Source organism: Plecotus auritus, assembly GCF_963455305.1.
Source record: "Plecotus auritus genome assembly, chromosome: 3".
Lineage (NCBI taxonomy): Eukaryota > Metazoa > Chordata > Mammalia > Chiroptera > Vespertilionidae > Plecotus > Plecotus auritus.
The window spans coordinates 11,924,412-11,946,012 of NC_137772.1; the positions used below are offsets into that span (position 1 = coordinate 11,924,412).

The following is a 21,601-nucleotide window of genomic DNA, read 5'->3' on the forward strand; positions in this document are numbered from 1 at the left end:
ACTGTCAAAGAACAAAATTATCAATGAGTCATAGTTCTCACAGCTTATTTCATGAATTTTTACTAGTTCCATGGCATTCATTAGCCACAGGTCCCCTCACCAATGGCTTCATGGCAGCACATGCCCACCTTCTGTGTGGAATGGACATGGCTGGCACCACATGAGGTTGTATTTGTTACTCTGGACTCATTTTGTCCAGCAGATTACCTCATCCCATTTCAGAAAGGAATAGTGGCGGGGGCGGGCGGGTGGGGGTGGTCTCTGCCCAGCTCAGTGTTATTATCCTGGCTCCTTTCCTTCAAGGCTGTTCAATTGGAAGCAGGGACTTAGTATCCATTAGTTGCTTCCTACAATTTTAAGAGACTTATAAGTCTATATGTTCAACTGCTATTTTGCTTAAAGCATTAATATTTAAAAATAAACAGCCCTCGCCAGTTTGGCTCAGTGGATAGAGAAGTGGTCGGCAAACTGCGGCTCCACGGGTCGCCGTTCTGTTGACTAATGAGTTTGCCGACCGCTGGAATAGAGCATCGGACTGAAGAGTCCCTGGGTTCGATTCCGGTCAAGGGCATGTACCTCATTTGCAGGCTCTTCCCTGGCCCGGGCCCTGATCAGAGCTGGGGGAATCGATGTGTTTCTCTCACATGGATATTTCTCTCTGTCTTTCCCTCTCTTTTCCACTCTCTCTACAAATCAATGGAAAAATATCCTCGGGTGAGGATTAAAAAAATAATAAGTAAAATAAAAAAATCAATCATTATAAAAAAAAATAAACATTTATGGCTAATGTCGATGATAATACAACTGTTCTTTTGTTATTGTAATAATAGGTCAATGCTTATTTGTATTAATTTGGTTTTACTTTTTCTAAAGGAAGATAATCTTCCTACGTGAGAACTCAACAGAGGAAAAGAGGTCTTAATTTGGTTTTACTTTTTCTAAAGGAAGATAATCTTCCTAGGTGAGAACTCAACAGAGGAAAAGAGGTCACTTTTACCTCTGCTCATTCCAACACAGAAACAAGCCCTCTTTGGTTTAACAGCAATGGTCTGGCTTTAGTGGGAACAGTTCTGACTCTGAGGCAATGAAGCTCAGAGTCATAACTGTGTTCAGTTGAGAGCACATCCCAGATAACACCTTAAATTAAGAATCACTGCTTGGCTGCCTCCTGCACGCCTCACACTGGGAATCCAGACCCCAAGCAGAGAACCCAGCCATGGCATGCTGGACCCTTCACCTACAGAACTGTAAGTTCATAAATGGATGCTAGGTAGTTTTTTTAAAAATATATTTTTATTAATTGATTTGAGAGGGAGAGAAAGAGAAGGGAGAGAGGCAGAGACATCAATTTTGTTCTTCTACTTATTTATGCTTTCATTGGTTGATTCTTACAAGTGCCCTGACCGGGTATTGAACCTGTAACCTTGGCATATCAGGATGACACTCTAACCAACTGAGCTACCTGGCCAGGTCAATAGATGCTGTTTCAAGCTGCTAAATTTGTGGCAATTTGTTACACAGCAATAAAAAACTAATACAGACACTTTAGTGAACTATCATTTGATGACCAATTAGAGAAACAAATAGGGCTAGAAATGTTTTTTTTTTGTGTGTGTGTGTGTGTTTTTTCAGGAAATCTCCACGTCTTATGTTGGAAATGGAGAACAGGTCAAAAATTCTGTTCAACCAAAATAACAGTTAAATCTGAACGAGAGCCTCACAAGAAACTTAGATTAGCTTTAGCTTTGACCATTTAACCTTCAAAAAAATTCTCTGTTGAGATTTTTTTCATGAGAAAATAAAAGGATACAATTTATACTTCCCCTAGAAGGGAGCAACAATCTGTCCCTGAACCAAAATATCATTAGAGAATAGACTGTATTTCTTATTTTCTGAAGAGGCACCCTACTTATCTTTATTCCTATTCTCATAAGAGTGACCCGATGTATTCACATGTTCAGTAAGATGGGTGTGAATTGCTGTTGATTTCAGCAGTCTTTTCTCTGACTAGATTCTATAAGAGTATCTCATACAGAAGTCTTCTGCAATATTGAGAGATTCTTGTACTTTTGTTTTTGCTCTATCTTCTCACCCATTTATACAAAAATTTTAAACTTTATTTTATTATTTATTTATGTTTCTATTGATTTCTCAGAGGAAGGGAGAGGGAGAGGTAGAAACGTCAGTGATGAGAATCATCAATCGGCTGCCTTCTGCACGCCCCCTACTGGGGATTGAGCATGCAACCGGGCATGTGCCCTGACCAGGAATCCAACCATAACCTCCTGGTTCCTGGGCAGATGCTCAACCACTGAGCCACAGTGGCCAGGCAAAATATTACAATTCTTTTCATATATTTGGATCTTCACTTTAGAGTAAAAAATCTAAATTAATGACTTAATTGGCATGATTTACAAAGTGAAAATTATTTCCTGTCAAAATGGGGCCATTTGGAGCGCCCAAGACTCCCTGGTTGATGGGTCAGGGATGAAAAAATGATTTGAATATATACCACTTTGAAGACCCAAGCTATTAAGGAAAGAATGATTGAGAATGAATCCCTGGAATTTTGAAAGAAAAAATAATCTTACCTTAAAGATTCTTTTGCCTTCTCAGTGATAAATACTGTGAGACTCATGTTCTCAAGACAGCAAACATCTCACAAAGGGGCATGTGATTGATCACACAGAACTCTTTAGTTTTTCTTGGTTTGTCTCACATGCACTACTCTTTAAGTTTGCCGTGTGAGGATTTCGCTATCTGAGCCATCATCCCCAGCTGCAGGTTACACCTGGATCTCTAACTTGTAAATATCCTTCCACATAAGACAAGCACTGCAACCGGACCTTTCCTTTCAATTTCCTCAGCGGCACCCATAGCTAGACTTGTGTTCACACCCAATTCCAAGAGGTTCGTTCAAGTAGTGTAAACAGAACAGTTCAGCTCTTCCATAAAATCTGGTAGATGTGAGGCAGCCATGGCCCTTTTCAGGGAGGCAGAGAAGGTCTAAGAAGAAAACAAAAAATCACTCGTTTTAACTGTTCTTTTGCAAGATCAGAGATTTATCTTCAGCAGTTCATGATCACATTCTTCCATCTTCTTGGTTACTCAAAGCTATCCTTTTAATTACCATTCTTACCCCATGAGAAGTTGTCTCAAACTTCAAGTCCTCTACATTATACCACTCTCAGAAGGTTATTCCCCACCTACATTCATGCTAAAGACTCTTGTTTCTTTTTAAAAAATATATTTTTCCCTAGAAGGTTTGGCTCAGTGGATAGAGCATCAGCCTGTGGACTGAAGGTCCCGGGTTCAATTCCAGTCAAGGGTACATGCCCAGGTTCCAGGCTTGATCCCCAGTAGGGGGTGTGCAGGAGGCAGCCAATCAAGGATTCTCTCTCATCATTGATGTTTCTATCTCTCTCCCCCTCTCCTTTCCTCTCTGAAATCAATAAAAAATATATTTAAAAAAATATATACACTGAGTTGCCAGATTATTATGATCTCTGAACGCATAATAATCTGGCCACTCAGTGTATGTGTATATATATTAGAGGCCCAGTAAATGAATTCGTGCATGGGTGGGGTTCGGCCAGCCTGGCCAGGCGGAGGGGACATGGGTGGTTGGCTGGCCTGCCTGCTGGTCGAACTCCTGGTCGAGGGGACAATTTGCATATTAGCCTTTTATTATATAGGATATACACTGAGTGGCCAAATTATTATGCGTTCAGAGATCATAATAATCTGGCCACTCAGTGTATATATTTATTGATTTCAGAGAAGGAGGAAGGAAGGGAGAGGGAGAGAGAAATGAGAGAGAATCGTTGACCAGCTGCCTCTTGCACACCTCCCACTGGGAATCGAGCCCCAGACAAGGAACTGAACAGTGACCACCTGGTTCATAGGTCAACACTCAACCACTAAGCCATGCCAGCAGGGCTCACCTGCATATTCTTACTCACCTTTTAGTTTTGCAACAGTCATATCTCCCCTCCAGGACTTGGACACTACCATCACCCAGCCAGTCCTATAATTTAGCACCCCAGCTGGGCTGGAGACTCCTGTTTCTAACCACAGGAGGAAGACAGGTAGTTTTTGTGAGAGGCAGGGTAAAAATCTAACCAGCCTGCAGTGGCTCTGGAACCTCGTCTCTGTGGGGTAGTTTTGTTCATTAAAGTCGTTGTTCTGAAACTTCACTGCGTATTAGAATCCTCTGAAGAGCTATAACAATTGTGATGTCTAAACCTGTGGCTTCCACACTTGAGACTATATCAGAATCATCTGGAAGGGCATAGGCTTCAGGTGGTTCACTTCTCAGGTGGTAGTTTGAGACTCGGAAGAGACTGGAAGGGTTTTATGGAGTATCTAGAAGGCAGCAGATGTGAAACCTCAATGTCCTAGCTCAGCCCGACCACAAAATAGGCATCGTGTCCCCAGTTGCTTGGCCAGCAAACTTTCCAGTCTTCTGGGAATGCTTTTCCCCAGAGATTTCTAAAGGCTTTTTTTAGCCTCTCTTCCTTTCAGTCCTGATGGAAGCAATGTTGCCTGGCCCTGGGGTCAGTGCTACAGATCCTTAAGGCATACTTGCAACAATCCCCCCAAGGACATGTACACGGTATTTGGTTATCAGCATCATTCCTATAATTACTGCATTCCCAGCGATGCCTAGGGCTCTCATTCTTTTTATTTTTTTATTTTTTTTTAATAGTTTATTTCAGAGAGGAAGAGAGAGTGAAAGAGGAAGGGAGAGGGAGGGAGAGGTAGAAATATCAATGACGAGAAAGAATCACTGCTTGGCTGCCTCCTGCACGCCTCACACTGGGAATCCAGTCCACAACCCAGGCATGTACTCTGACTAGGAATGAAACCGTGACCTCCTGGTTCATAGGTCAACACTCAACCACTGAGCCACACCAGCCGGGTAGGCTATGAGGATTCTCTCCAACTGTATTGGCAACCTAGCCCCACAGACATTTTCTTAGGTCTTTGCACTGCAATATCCAAGAAAACCCTGGGGTAGTGAAGAGGGAGCCATTTGTTTTTTTCTCAAGAGTCACACCATACACTTACCTAGAACCACTCTCTTCCAACCTTATCTGTAGCTTCAAGCAACACATAAAACAAGGCAGGAGCGCCCCCTGGCAGTATATGATACCAATTACTATTGGATAGTTGGGGGCGGGGGAGACACAGCCCCTCCACCATTAGTGCTCAACTTGGCTGGATCCTTGCACAACCAGCAAACCTGTTTTGGTCACAGTTGTAAACTTCTTAAGTTTAATGTCTGTGGCTCATTCAAGCCCGTGGGAATGTCAACATGGCTGTGTGGGTTATAGCACACCCACCTCTGTGGATCTAGGGCTAGTTTCAGAACTACAGTCTGTTTTCTCATCTGTACGTGGGGCTAGAACTAATAGCTACCTCGTGGGCTGTCGGAAGGATTAGAGAAATATATAAAAGTGTTGAGAATGGTGCTTGGCACAGAGCCAGTGCTCTCTATTTTTACCAGCTACTGTCACGTGTTCCCCCCTAAAGATACTGTTGTATGATGAGAGTTAGTTTTATGAATAAGTGTTAAGATTTCCTTGAGAGAAGAAAAAAAGTGGACCTTCCCATTAAAAAGATGACGAGGCAACATGTATACATACACATAGGCATCTGTTTCTTTACCTATAAAACACTGGTCTAACATGGGGTGATCATTTGTTTTTCTAGTCTACTGGGTGCACTACATCACCTAGAACATAAGGATATTGAATAATTCCTGTAGAATTAAGTGATGGCATCTCATAAAGGGTGTCATGTGATAGAAGCAAGATACAAACAAGTAACCTTTGTGCTCTTAAGTTTTTGTTTTTAATATAACATCATCCTTAACTCCATTAAACCCTCTGGACATTGTACTAACTCAAATTATTTTTCTGTAATAAACTCAAATCCCAGGCCCCACATTAGAAAGGGAGGAAAGAAAGTTAGACTGTTAACTCCTGAATTCAGAGTGTGCTTTTTTATTCTCATGTGTCAATATTGGTTTGAACTTTTCTTAAAGCGAAGGGATGAAACGTAAAGGGTTTATTCTCCAGAAAAACAAACAAAACACCTCACCTTAAAGTCTCAAGTTGTGTAAGTTGCTAAAGCTCTGGAAAGCAACACTCCACCACCAACTTTGGCAACTCAGCAGGGGTGGCTGTGTTACAGCTTCTGACTGAGTCTATGGATTTATAGCACCTGGATCCTTGCCCCACTGATCTGGCCTCCAGGTGTTGCTGGTAGGACCAACGTGCTACCTATAAAGAAGAATAAAGATGAATATTTCCAAGTTGAATTGGTCTTTTAATATTTCCGAGATTAAAAGGAATGATACAATCTAGAATTTTTTGTTATTGTAATATTTGACCTACTTTCAGATCATGTATTTTATTCTTCAAAGATTTTAAGTTTTCCCACTTCTAAATAGTAGCTATTCCTTCATTTGAAACATGCCTTAATTTAAAGGTTCAAATCAAATACCATTTCTCCCAAGTTTTCCCTGAAAGAATTTAATATTCCCTCCACTAAAATGTCAAAACAGTTAATAAATTTAAATTCTATAACTTTGCCGAAACTGGTTTGGCTCAGTGGATAGAGCGTCGGCCTGCGGACTGAAGGGTCCCGGGTTCGATTCCGGTCAAGGGCATGTACCTTGGTTGCGGGCACATCCCCAGTGGGAGGTGTGCAGGAGGCAGCTGATTGATGTTTCTCTCCCATCGATGTTTCTAGCTCTCTATCCCTCTCCCTTCCTCTCTGTAAAAAATATCAATAAAATATATTTAAAAAAAAAAAATTCTATAACTTTTTTAAAATTAAAAAATTTCAAATACATTCAATATTATTTTTGTTCACATTCAATGTATTTACATTCAGTGTTATTTTTGTATTAGTTTCAGGTATACAGCATAGTGGCTAGATATAAATTCTACCACTCTTAAGGTATGCATCTATTAACATTTCATAGCTTTTCTTTTTGCACACCTAACTTCTGCTTTCATCACTGAGCTCATTGCTCTATGTATAAGAAAGGCTCGATAACTTAGTTAAATAAAGAACTGTATCAAAAATCACAAAAACATTTTAGAAAGATTTATTATGTCACAGCTGAAATTAATAATCTGAGATGACATTTTTTCTTTCCCCCCTCAACCTGAAAAAAATTACCTCATTACTTGGTTTACTGCAAGTCACGCCTCACATTTCTTTGCTCCTATCCCACCCCCCAATATTTCTCTACTGGAAAATGCTGAAAATACATGAAAAAGGTCAGACAAAATATAATTGTATACAAAAAAATTATACAATAAAGAAGTAAAGTGATACCTTCTGATGCTCCAATCCCACCACACTAAACTGCCTGTCGGATTTGTATTTTTCATAGTGGTGTCTAATTTCAAAATCCTACTTTGAAATACCTTCCAGTAGTCCATTTTAAATTTCTACTGTGTTACCAATTATCTCCTCTTAGGATGTGCTTCATTCTTTAGACACAATACTTGGCCACATGGTTAACAAATATGGTCCATACTTGCTAAAAAGATGTGGGATAATCCAGTACAAAACCACATAAGTAAGTAAATAAATAAATGAAAAAATAATACAAAGGAAAATAATATGAGTAGAAATTCATGATGAGAGTGGGGGAAAATACACACACACACACACACACACACATCTGGAATACACATTGGTATAAGTTGTTAGGTAGAGATCCAATTTTTTCCCCCAGATGGCTACACCCACTTGTCCTAAACCATTTGTTGGATAATCTATCTTTTCCACACCAATATGAAATGACAGACACAGGCTTTCAAACAAGATATTTATTTTTTCAAATAATTCCCTATCTAGCCTACTATCGTCACCAGTAAATAACCCCTCACTATATCTTTAAGGTTTTTCTTTTCTTCGTGCTTCAAACCTAATCCCATGTGGGTGATAGTTATGACTGTGGACCTCTTGGGGTATCCCTATTATCTCCTCCTCAGGAGGAGACAATCCAAAGAAGAAGCTATTTGAGTTGTTGATCTCAGAAATCATGTCTGGCAGTGCAGTGCCCTGAGGGTTGGTGTAATGTGCTTTGAGATACCTGGTCCACGCTATAATTTTCTTTAGCCATGAAGTAAGCCCAGTCAATGTTGTCAGAGAGATGATAAAGAAGTCTGCATTCCCAATAGTGCACGTAGCCAGTGATTTTAGCTACCTGTCACAACATCACACCATAATGACAGCTGTCCAATTTCTTTCTCAAAGCACTTGAGCTGTACTTATATTTCACTGAGATAACTGAAAATTTTCATCCACTCACAGACAAGTGATCTGCAGTGCAGTGTGTTGACAAAAGAGAATGACTGGGAGGTAAGAGATCCAGGTTCCAATTCCTGACCTCACTCATGCAGTGAGCAAGTATTCAGGGGCAAACTCAATCTATTTGAGTCTCACTTTTCTTCATCATCTATGGAAGGTAGTTGGACTAGGTAACCTCTTGACTTCTGGCCAGATAAAAACTGTAATTCTATAAGAATATGTTTTTTCTATTTGTTCATTTAATACTTATTTACAGTCAAGTTGAGTCCTTGCTATGTGTAAAGATATGTTTATTGTGTTAAGGAGTCTCTGAAAGGAGTTATTTGGAACAGGGAAAGTGGGATGGAACAGAAGTCAGTGTGGCTTCAACTTAGAATACGCTGGTCTCCCCATTCCAAATTAGAATACAGGTTCTGTGATGTACCCTAACTCTACTGCAAGTCTTATTCTAATGAATCTGGTCAATGTTAAAGACTCTTTCTGGGTTTGTGTGGGAATAACACACTGAATGTAGATGGTAGTTTATATTTTCCAATGAAGGCAGTTAGTGCTTGTATAATTTTTTTTTCAAGGCACTTAAAACTACTCCTTATATTAAAGCTCTGACCCAGTTACTAGCCTAGAAGCTATCTAAACAGTAGAGGTTTCATGACCCCAAACTGATGCTACCTCTCTTTCTATTTAAACTAGTAAAACTCATAAATCAAGTTTTTTTGTTTCTTTGTTTTTTTAGCATAAATTTTCATCCTAGTAATTCATAAATGCTATACAAAGGACATATGATTAAAACACTTGGGATTAATTATTTCAGAAAGACCTTTAAAATATATTTTTTTTATTAAGTTCAGAGAGGAAAAGAGAGTGAGATAGAAACATCAATGATGAGATAGAATCATTGCTCGGCTGCCTCCTGCACGCCCCCTACTGGGGATCGAGCCCAAAATCCAGGCTTGTGCCCTGACTAGGAATTGAACCGTGGTCTCCTATTGGAGATAGTGAGAAAGAAGGATCAGTTTGAATCATAAAAGCCAGAAGGTAATTAATGGAATAATATGAGTGATGGAGACCCATCGGAAGTTGCCAAGCTGGAGAGTGACAGCATAAAAATAGAAAGAAGGTATGATGCACTTAGTGGAAGGGAACTGGTTAGACCCTGAGAAAGGGCTTCGAAGGTCCCACTCTCTGACATACAGTGAGTAGAGTATAGACCACGCAAGAACTGACTCATGAGCACATGGTATAGTGAATTTATAGAAATTGGTACTAATCTCAGTGGTCATTGTACACAGTCCCCATGCTATACATTTATTTTGTCATATCTAAAAATGATGTCTGAACATTTAATTTCTGTCTGGTAAGAACTAATAGGGGCTTAAGAAGACATTTTCAAAGAGTGAAAATAAGTGAGCAAAATTATATTTATACTAAAATTCTCTCTACCCACTCCATAGTGCAATAGATCCTTGAGGCAACTTCCAATAAGAATAATGCTATAGAGGAGAAACCAAGATGGCGGCATAGGTAAACATCTGAACTGCTGCCTCGCACAACAATTTCAAAACTACAACTAAAAGACAAAATAGACATCATCCAGAACCACAGGAAGGCTGGCTGAGTGGAAATTCTACAACTAGAAGGAAAGAGAAAAGCACACTGAGACTCACAGGAGCTGCAAAAGGCAGAGGTACGGAGGCGCGCGCGGAGAGGGCTGGCAACTGAGTACGCGGCTGGCTTTCTCAATCGGGAGAGAGACAAAAGCTCCTGACTGCTCTGAACTCCAGTTCTGGTTGAGACTCTGGGACCCAGACTCATATGGGGAGAGACTGGACTGTCTGGCAGCTGGCGGAACTCGAGGGTGGCTTTCTCTCAGAGGTGCTTGCAATGATTACCACGGGACACTGAGACCAAGGGCCCTCTTAGGGGAGGGCTGATGGGAAGCCATTGCGGTTTGCTCCACTTTGAGATCCCGCCCCACAAAGCCATTGCTGCTTGCTCCACCCTGAGACTCCACCCCATCCAAGCTGAGTGCAGAGGCTTTTGCATATGAATGGCCTGGTCCTTTGAATTCTAAACTTACCTAACAAACTGCAGCTGAGTCAGTGAGACCCAGAACATCCAAAAGAAGGCCCAAGGCCCCACAGCAGCTTGCATTGCTTCACAACAGGGCCTCATCTGGGCACCTCCAAAACCCAAACAAAGAAGAGGAATCTGCAGATATCTCCGTAGCTCCTGCTGGGTGGCCTCAGGCAGAGGCTAAATTAGCACCTCCTTGGATATTCAAGAGCCAGTGTACTCAGCAATCAGAGTGGGACCATCCAGATTACAAATCCTCAGATCCATAAGGGACACACTCAGGGGGCAGACTCAGTGAGCACCAAAGCCCCACTGAAGCAAGTCTTGTCTCATAAGGGTGTCTCCAGCACAGAAGTTCTCCCAGTGTAGACAGAGCTGATCCTCGTAGCCAACTGGCCTGAAGGTCAATTCCTCCCAGTGATACCAACAACAATCAAAGCTTAACTACAACAGGACTATGCACACAGCCCACAAAGGGGTGCACCAAGAGTGTCCACCTCAGGTAACTGGGGACGCTGAGCCACTGGGCCCTATAGGACACCTAGCACACAAAGCCACTCTATCAACTCAGGGAAGCAGCCAAAATGCAGAGACAAAGAAACAGGTCACAAATGAAATAAATGGAGGAAAGCAGACGACTGGATATAGAGTTCAAAACCACAGTTATAAGGTTTTTCAAGATTTTTCTAGAAAAGGCCGATAAATTTAGTGAGACCCTCGAGGATATGAAAAAGGACCAACTAGAAATTAAGCATACACTGACTGAAATAAAGAATAATATACAGAGATCCAACAGCAGACTAGAGGATCACAAGAATCAAGTCAAAGATTTGAAATACAAAGAAGCGAAAAACACCCAACTGGAAAAGCAAAAAGAAAAAATCCAAAAATATGAAGATAGTGTAAGGAGCCTCTGGGACAACTTCAAGCATACCAACATCCGAATTATGGGGGTGCCAGAAGAAGAGAGAGAGCAAGATACTGAAAACCTATTTGAAGAAATAATGACAGAAAACTTCCCCCACCTGGTGAAAGAAATAGACTTACAAGTCCGGGAAGCGCAGAGAACCCCAAACAAAAGGAATCCAAAGAGGACCACACCAAGACACATCATAATTAAAATGCCAAGAGCAAAAGACAAAGAGAGAATATTAAAAGCAGCAAGAGAAAAAGTTAGTTACCTACAAGGGAGCACCCATACGACTGTCAGCTGATTTCTCAACAGAAACTATGCAGGCCAGACGGGAGTGGCAAGAAATATTCAAAGTGATGAATAGCAAGAACCTACAACCAAGATTACTCTACCCAGCAAAGCTATCATTCAGAATTGAAGGTCGGATAAAGAGCTTCACAGATAAGAAAAAGCTAAAGGAGTTCATCACCACCAAACCAGTATTATATGAAATGCTGTTTAAGAAGAGGAAGAAGAAGAAAAAGGTAAAGATAAAAATTGTGAACAACAAATACATATCTATCAACAAGTGAATCTAAAAATCAAGTGAATAAAAAATCTGATGAACAGAATAAAGTGGTGAATATAATAGAATCAGGGGCATAGAAAGGGAGTGGACTGACAATTCTCTGGGGGAAATGGGTGTGGGGGTGCGGGAAGAGACTGGACAAAAATCGTATACCTATGGATGAGGACAGTGGGTGGGGTAAGGGCAGAGGGTGGGGTGGGAACAGGGTATAGAAGAGCTATGGGAGGAAAAAAGAGGAACAATTGTAATAATCTGAACAATAAAGATTTATTTAAAAAAATAATGCTTTAGATGCTCTCTATCGTAGCTGAGGTGAGTGCTATGGTCTTCAGGGCAGACCAATAAACATAACTCTGGTAATCCATTGTACATCTAAAATTGGGGAAAACTACAATGGAATTGTTCTAATTTTATTGGGTAAATCAAATGAAAAGACCCAGTATCTGATAAAGGAGCAAAGAGCTTTTAGACTTTGGTCAAGCAGAGAGCATGGCCTAATGATGGAAGAAATAGATACTACAGTTTTCTTCCTTCAGTTTCTCAACTAGATCCCATTAGCCAAATAGTCTAAAAGATTTGGACCATAGGTCCAATTCAGATATTATTAGAGACCATCATGATTTAAATAGCTGTACTGGCTTTTACCAAATTACCCAAATGTCCAGTCTAAGACCAATGTGTTTAAATGGTTTTATGGTGCTGCTAATATGATATAACCAACTCTCAAAATGAAAACGCTGTTAGGAGCAAGTATCCTCAGTTTCAGCATGTGGCTTACCCAGTGAGATTTCTGAAAAGTTCGGGCTTGATGATGAACCAGTGTACGGGAGTTCCACATTAAGTCATAATGGCTTTGTGTTGAGAGAGTACATGTCAATTGGTGAAATCAGGCACAGAGGAGAGTAAGAGTTTCTTGTACTAACAACGTAGCAATTGATCACTCACTTGTTACTCAAAACAATAGAACCTCAAAGAGGAATTTACTTCCAGACAGAGGCGTGACCTTACTCGAATGTCCTTCTTGGAGAAAATGTCTACTTCAGATTTGATGGAGAACCTTAGGGAAGAACTGACCTGTTTCATCTGCTTGGACTATTTCACCAGCCCAGTGACCACTGAATGTGGACACAGCTTTTGCCTGGTGTGTCTCCTGAGGAGCTGGGAGCAACATAACACTCCTTTATCTTGTCCTGAGTGCTGGAGGACCTTGGAGGCCCCTCATTTCCAGCCCAATGAGCGTTTGGGGAGGCTGGCTGGCATCGGCAAGCAACTCAGGTCCCAGGTGCTGCAGAGTGAGGACCAACAAGGCCCCTATGGGAGAATGCTGGCAGCCACTATGATGTACCCTGAGGATGATCAGGGTGTAAACGCTTTCTCAACCCAGTGTCATGGAATAAACAGAATGTCTCTTTCCAGTGAGGCTGAGGAGCATCACAAAGTAAGATCAGCAGCTCAATACAAATTTCACAACACTGATCAGGTTCCATCACTTAACTACCATAGTATGTCTACCAGCGACAACCATCTCCAGGCACAGACCACAAACTTGGCCTGGATTCTGCTTTACCCTTTCTTTTAGGGTCCCAGTCATCTTGTTGTTATTGGTCCTCGAGACCCCTACACGACACTGCTCATTTGTCACAGAGTGTTTGTTTCTATTGCAGGAGAAACTCCAGGAAATCCTAAATCTTTTGTGTAAAAAGAAAAAGGAAACTCAGGTTATGTTAACCCACGAGAAGGAGAGAGTGATATTGTGTAAGGTCAGTAACTGTCCTATTTGTGCATCTTGTATATGATTCTGTGAGGGGGGCATTTCTAAAGGGATACTTGGTGAAATGAGAGGGCAAAAAAAACAACATTTTCCAGTCCCCATCTACAGTATGCAGTATACTTGCTCTGGCCTACCTACATTTGCTTGTCCACCTGGGAAGCTCAAAACTCAGCTCAATTTCCTATCCCCAGGCCAGCTTCCCCCACCCCTTGGTGCACCTATATAACTCAGAAGCTACCTCTATTTTAGCTCTTACTATAATTATCTAAAATACAATGTATACTTATAGATAGATAGATATCATAAGATGGAAATCAATAAAAACATTTCAAGTGCTTTGGGCCCAAAAAAATTCCAAATTAAAAACAAAAGAGAATGGGAAAATATGACAAAATATTAGTAAGGATTAGTACACCTGCACAAATGCTAGTTTGTCGAGGTTAGTCACAGATTTAATTTTAGCTGTCTAGCAACGCAGAGAACCAAATGTTTGGATATTTTAAAAATATGTGTGTATCTAATTCTCCCACTAAACTTTGAGTTCTTAAATGGGAGTATTTGTGATGGACATTTCTATATCTAGTATGTGAGCCAATGACTACTTTGATTGAGTAAATATTTGTTGAATAAATGAACACACTTTTAAAAGTAATGCTGTCCTTATTTTATACTGCCTTATATTTTATAATGGGACTGATCATCACCTGCCATATATTTTTTTGTTTATTTTTGTTTGTTTTCTTTTTTTCCAGTAGAATGACAACCTCCTGGGAATATAAAACTTGGGGTTTCTCTTTACTACTCTATCTACACACAACTAAAATACAGCTTATTCAACCTAGCTAGTCAATAGAATATATATATATATATATATATATGTCAAGTTTCAAAAATTGTCACAGTGAAACTCTAGGACTTACTTTGTAAGGGTAAAAAAGCACATTCTGTTACTAACCTTATTATGTTGTGTGTGTGTGTGTGTGTGTGTGTGTGTGTGTGTGTGTGTGTGAGATGGCAGGAAGAGACAAAGAATTGTAAACAGGTTGTTGTGTCCGAATATGTGAAAATGCACCAGTTCCTGAAAGAGGAGGAGCAGCTGCATGTGCAGCTGCTGGAAAAGGAGGAGAGAGAGAACCTGAAGAAACTGAGGGACAATGAGATCAAGCTGACCCAGCAAGTAAGGGGCCTGAGCAAAATGATTGGTCAGATAGAGTCCATGTGTCAGAACTCGAGTACAGCATCTTTAGAGGTAAGGACTTTGGGAAAATTAATGGAAAAGTAAAGTAGTAACACATAATATTTCAAGTCATATGAGATAAAATGTTCTTTATTAACCTAAAAAACTAAGTTTTGATACAAAAATAGTTTTCTGAAAGAATTAACATTCCATCTCATATAAATAAAGAGGTGGAGAGAAAAAACAGAGGGATACCCACCCGAACCAAGCTTGATGATGACTCCAGTTTCTCCTGTGCCAGCCTCTCTGCAACCTCAGCTTTGCCAAATATTCTAAGTTTAGTGAGCATCAACCATAGGCTGCACACATTAAATATCTTTTTTTCTTTATTGATTAAGGTATTACATATGTGTCCCCATCCCACCATTACCCCCCACCCCTCCCCACTCATGCCCTCACCCCCCTGTTGTCTGTGTCCATTGGTTAGGCTTATATGCATGCATACAAGTCCTTTGATTGATCTAGCCCCCTTACCCACACCCTCCCCTACCTTCACTCTGAGGTTTGACAGTCTGATCGATGCTTCTCTGTCTCTGGATCTGTTTTTGTTCATCAGTTTATGTTGTTCATTATAGTCCACAAATGAGTGAGATCATGTGATATTTATCTTTCTCTGATTGGCTTATTTTGCTTAGCATAATGCTCTCCATTCCCATCCATGCTGTTGCAAAAGGTAAGAACTTCTTTTTTACCGCAGCGTAGTATTCCATTGTGTAGATGTACCACAGTTTTCTAATCCACTCATCTGCTGATGGGCATTTAGGCTGTTTCCAAATCTTAGCTATGGTGAATTGTGCTGCTGTGAACATAGGGGTGCATATATCCTTTCTGATTGGTGTTTCTAGTTTCTTGGGATGTATTCCTAGAAGTGGGATCACTGGGTCAAATGGGAGTTCCATTTTTAGTTTTTTGAGGAAACTCCATACTGTTTTCCACAGTGGCTGCACCAGTCTGCATTCTCACCAGCAGTGCATGAGGGTTCCTTTTCTCCGCATCCTCACCAGCACTTGTCCTTTGTTGATTTGTTGATGATAGCCATTCTGAGAGGTGTGATGGTACCGCATTGTCGTTTTGATTTGCATCTCTTGGATGATTAGTGACTTTGAGCATGTTTTTATATGTCTTTTGGCCTTCCTTCTGTCTTTTGAAAAGTGTCTATTTAGATCCATTGCCCATTTTTTGATTGGGTGTTTATCTTCCTTTTGTTAAGTTGTATGAGTTCCCTGTAGATGTTGAAGATTAAACCCTTATCAGTGATAACATTGGCAAATATGTTCTCCCACGCAGTGGGCTTTCTTGTTGTTCTGTTGATGGTTTCTTTTTCTGTGCAGAAGCTTTTTATTTTGATGTAGTCTCATTTGTTTATTTTCTCTTTAGTTTCCATTGCCCTAGGAGCAGTATCAGTGAAGAAATTGCTTCGGCATTTGTCTAAGATTTTGCTGCCTGTGGATTCCTCTAATCTTTTTATGGTTTCCCATCTTACATTTAAGTCCTTTATCCATTTTGAGTTTATTTTTGTGTATGGTGTAAGTTGGTGGTCTAGTTTCATTTTTTTGCATGTATCTGTCCAATTTTCCCAACACCATTTATTGAGGAGACTGTCTTGACTCCATTGTATGCTTTTGCCTCCTTTGTCAAATATTAATTGAACATAGTGATTTGGGTCGATTTCTGGGTTCTCTATTCTATTCCATTGGTCTATATGAACACATTAAATATCTTCACAGAGCCCTGATGAAGTTAAATACTATCATGATATGTACTATAGGTAATTGTTATCTACTAAATGGGGTTAATAGCTCTTATTTACTAACTCACACCTAGGGAAGTTAGGTAATTTGCCTGTCAAATAGCTAGTAGGTGGTAGAACCCAGGTATATATGTACTGAGCCCACATTGCTCACCATCTCTGCTCTACTGTTCGCCCAGGCTGCTGCCTTCTCCAGACCTCCTCAAACATAAGCTATGGGAGCTATCTCCAGCTTCAGATCTCTTTCCTGGACTGGCTCCTCAAAATGCTACTAATTTCATATCTTCCCAACAACCCATTCCAACTGTACACACAGGTGTAGTCTCAGCTCTCACTGTCTACTTTCCTGTAGTTACCTCTGACTCCTCAAGACATTGGATAATGAAGCCAATAGTCTGGCTCCTTTCTCAGCCACAGGTTCTCTTGACAAAGTGATGATATGAAAAAAAAGAAAGGATATGCCCTTGCTGGCATTGCTCAGTGGTTAGAGCAGCCTTGGGCAAACTACGGCCCACGGGCCGGATCCGGCTGTTCTATCCGGTTCTCTTGCTCTCCCCTCCGCTCCTTTACTTTAAATTTATATTAGTTCACACAAACACTCCATCCATGCTTTTGTTCCGGCCCTCCGGTCCAGTTTAAGAACCCATTGTGGCCCTCGAGTCAAAAAGTTTGTCCACCCCTGGGTTAGAGTGTTGGCCTGCGCAACAAAGGGTCATAGGTTTGATTCCAGTCAAGGGCATGTATCTGGGTTGCAGGTTAGATCCCAACCCAGTCAGGATGCGTGCAGGAGGCAACCAATGGAGGTGACTCTCTCACATTAATGTTTCTCTCTTTCTCTCTTCCTCCTCCTCCCTCTTTTCTACTCTCTCTGAAAATCAATGGAAAAAAATATCCTCAGGTGAGGATTAAAAACAAAAAAGGAAAGGACAAAGTAGTCTCTAGTCCAGCCGTGGGCAAACTACGGCCCACGGGCCGGATCTGGCTGTTCTATCCAGTTCTCTTGCTCTCCCCTCGGCTCCTTTACTTTGAATTTATATTAGTACACACAAACACTCCATCCATGCTTTTGTTCCGGCCCTCCGGTCCAGTTTAAGAACCCATTGTGGCCCTCGAGTCAAAAAGTTTGTCCACCCCTGCGAGAAATGTCTCATGTTTCCTAGAAGAAGCAGGGGATTTCTTTTCTCTGCCATATGCATTCCCACTCAAGGTGTCCTAGAGCTGTAGGAAGCAGATTCTGTGAAATTTTCAAGGACTATATCCAGCATGGATTCAGTCTTTGCTGTTGATCAGAGTGCACAAATACTAACGGTCTTTCTGTTATACCCTTAGGAGATGAAAGAAGCACTGGAAAGGTAAGTTTCCATCCTGTGTTTAGTGATGTCAGATACAGGGATGTGGTGCTGATGAAACAGGTGGGGGTCAGAGTGGGGATGAGAGTGTCCATGCTGCTGGGACAAAATGAGCAGATCATGTGGAGGAGATGGAGTGACACTCTGCCCTCTTGTAGGAGTGAGCCACTGTTGCTTCAGTGTCCAGAGACCACCAGCACAGAGCTGAGTCTGTGCCGCATCACCGGAATGAGGGAGATGCTAAGAAAATTCCACGGTAAGTCAGCCTGATTTCCAGAGTTAGCTTCAGCTTCCTCTAACAGAATATTCAGCGTCTGGGCACCAGGCTCTCAGTGAAGGCATCCCGAGCCAGCAGGGAACACCGGCAAAGGCTGGGCCACAGAGCATCTCTGTGCTGGAGTAGACAGACACAGGTGGGATAGATGTCTGCCTGGCTTTGTCTTTTAATGATTCCTGATCCTTCCTTTGTTGGTTTGTTTCATTGTTCTGTTTTGTCCGTCTCAGCCTCTTACACATACTCACACACCTCTTCAGGGGTTTCTGCATTTCCACCCCTGTCTTTGTGAGAACAAAAGCTAACACACTTAAATCCCAGTGAGAGAACATTCAAAGAACTATCCTTTTAGAATATTCCAGCAATTTAGACTGGCTAAGAATGAGAAAGGTCAGTGTTAGTTCTCAACATTGATCTTGACAATCTGACTTTCAGAGGAAGGCCTAATCAACTTTGGACTCCATAGATATTTGATAAGTGCCTACTGTGTGCCTGGTACTAGGCTGTGAGGCTCTGAGCATATTTACAATGATAATAAGATAGACTTGCCTTTGCTTTTGTAGGACTTCCAATGAAATTGTGGAGATGGACATTAATAATCACAGATATTTATTGATGATTGGAATTTGACCTATCAATAAAAGTATAAATTGTATGATAAAGGGGACCTAATCTTGTCTGGAGAGTAGATGAAAGTAGGAGGCCTCCTCTTTAAAAAAATATTTTTATTGATGTCAGAGAGGAAGGGAGAGATAGAAACATCAATGATGAGAGAGAATCATTGATTAGCTGCCTCCTGCATGCCCCACACTGGGGATCGGTATGTGCCCTTGACCAGAATCCAACCCGGGATCCTTCAGTCCACAGGCTGACACTCTTATCCACTGAGATATCAGCTAGGGCTGGAGGCCTCTTCTGTAACATCCTTTCAAGAGAGTGAGAGAGGAGTCTCTCACTGGTGCTCCTCATCAAAGGGTCACTGGGGTTGAACTAACGCTTATGCAGCTGCATGTAAGCATGACATCATGAAGAATGCTGTTTAGGAATTACTATTCCAGCACTCGGAAACTTTGTAATCTTGGTCCAGCTTTCTAACCTTTATGAACCTAAGTTTTCTCTTTAATAAAAAAATAGATAAACAATAATGCGTGCCATGATTAAATGAGATAATGTACAGAAAATGCTTGATGTCTAAGTAGGAGTTCAGTCAACGATAACTGCCTATATTTCTCTCCCACTCCAATGGATGAACCAGAAGCAATCCTGGCTGAAGCAAATACAAACGACAAAGAGTACATCACCCTGTGTGGATAAATAGTTCTGAGTGCTCAGACTGTCTTGTGAACAAACAACTTCCATTCCATTATCAGAGATTCCTCTCTCCCTCTCCGACAGGCTAAATATCACTTTCCACACAACTGTCTTCTGTTTCCTTTTAGAAATGCATTCTCTCTTTTGTGAAACAGTAAAAGGGCTCAGAGATTATTTACTAAAAAAAAAAAAAAAAAAATCCCCACCATGCTCACCTAAGTTATATTTTTAAAAAGTAGGACTGAATACTAAGAATTTAATTTACATTCCACATACATGGGGGAGGGGGCCTCAAGAATATAAATGAGCCCTAACCAGTTTTGCTCAGTGGATAGAGTATTGGCCCGCCGACTGAAGAGTCCCAGGTTTGATTCCAGTCAAGGGCATGTACTGTGGTTGTGGGCTCAGTCCCCAGTAGAGGGTGTACAGGAGGCAGCTGATCCATGTTTCTCTCTCATTGATGTTTTTATCTCTCTATCCCTCTCCCTTACTCTCTCTAAAAAATCAATACAAATATTTAAAAAAAGAATACAAATGAACATTCATTCTTTTCTCCTCTTGCAGCAGATATAACTCTGGATCCAGACACAGCCAACGCCTACCTTGTCTTGTCTGAGGATCTGAAAAGTGTGAGGTATGGAGGGATCCGACAGAAGCTACCTGACAACCCAGAGAGATTTGACCAGTCTGCAACTGTGTTGGGTGCTCAGAGCTTCACCTGCGGGAGACACTACTGGGAGGTGGAAGTCGGAAACAAGACGGAGTGGGAAGTGGGCATCTGTAAGGACTCCGTGAGCAGAAAGGGGAATCTCCCCAAGCCACCCGGAGACCTCTTCTCACTTATTGGCTTAAAAATTGGAGATGATTATAGCCTTTGGGTCTCATCACCTTTAAAAGGTCAACATGTCAGAGAGCCTGTGCAAAAGGTCGGTGTGTTCTTAGACTATGAGTCTGGACACATAGCATTCTACAATGTGACAGACGAGTCTCTCATCTACAGCTTCCCTCCAGAATCCTTCGAAGAGGCACTCAGACCTATATTTTCCCCTTGCCTCCCAAATGAAGGGACGAACACAGGCCCCCTCACCATCTGCTCACTAAGTAGCTATGTCTGAGGGAGATGCTCCTGAGTCTCCTCTGAGAATGAGGTCTAAGACCAACAGATGACTATTCATTAAGATGACAAATGTGTTGATAGTATTGACATCAGGTGATCTAAAAGTAAAGCTCCCCCCGCCCCAAAGAGTTTCCATTGACTTGAGCCTACAATGAACAGCCCAATTGGACCATCAACTTCTAACACAAATAGGAGAAAGCCAATCCTATTCCGTGTCTTTAACTAAATTTATCATCTAGACCGTCCCATGTATGCGCCGATCATGAAACATGTAGAGTTAGAACTAGCCCTTATTACCCTGAATCCCATGGCCATAGGCCAGTTTTATAAATATATGTCATTTTTTTCAAGTGTATTTATTTATTTGACGCTAAAACACTGCTGTTTGAATGTGTCTTTGTTCCATGTGCAGAGCTCTGCATACTGATGCAATCCTAACCCCCCAGGGGCTGGATGCACGGGTCCTCCCTTCCAGGGGTGATGAGAGGGGCACACGGCACAGCCTCCTCTGAAAAGTCACTTTTCTTTCCATCCCATGGGGCCTGGAGCACTTGTACTCAGGGAGGGTTCAGAATGCTGCAAATATATGTATGACTGTCATTGTATCATTCATGCTTCCATAATCACAAAACGCTGAAACATCTGCTAACACATTCAAAGATGACAGAGCAAAGTCTCTACTCAATAAATCTATCAATGCTGTGAGTGCCAAGTTATCTTATTAAGTTTTATGTAAGGTTATCTTCTGTGCGTTTGCTATTCGCAATGAGCAGAAGCCTTTTTAAAAATTTTTATTGAATTTATTCAGGTGACGTTGGTTAATAAAATTATACAGGTTTCAAATGTACATGACATATTATACTTATAACTATAATTTTTGTTTTTTGCTTAATCCCTTCAC

The 21,601-nt window shown here is 41.2% G+C and overlaps 1 protein-coding gene across 2 annotated transcripts; it reads left to right on the plus strand.

Annotated features, from left to right (window-relative positions):
* Nucleotides 1-12,903: 12,903 nt before the first annotated feature.
* TRIML1 (tripartite motif family like 1) lies at nt 12,904-20,698 on the plus strand (the record flags this gene model as incomplete). Of its 2 annotated transcripts, XM_080661870.1 has the most annotated exons (6): nt 12,904-13,329; nt 13,556-13,651; nt 14,681-14,911; nt 17,979-18,001; nt 18,157-18,254; nt 20,148-20,698. In XM_080661870.1, 6 exons carry the CDS (start codon nt 12,904-12,906, stop codon nt 20,696-20,698), a joined length of 1,425 nt encoding a protein of 474 aa, XP_080517996.1. The 2 variants fall into 2 exon arrangements, with proteins under 2 accessions (XP_080517996.1, XP_080517995.1); XM_080661869.1 differs by lacking the exon at nt 17,979-18,001 and having other exon boundaries at nt 14,681-14,940.
* Between the last annotated feature and the right edge of the window lie 903 nt (nt 20,699-21,601).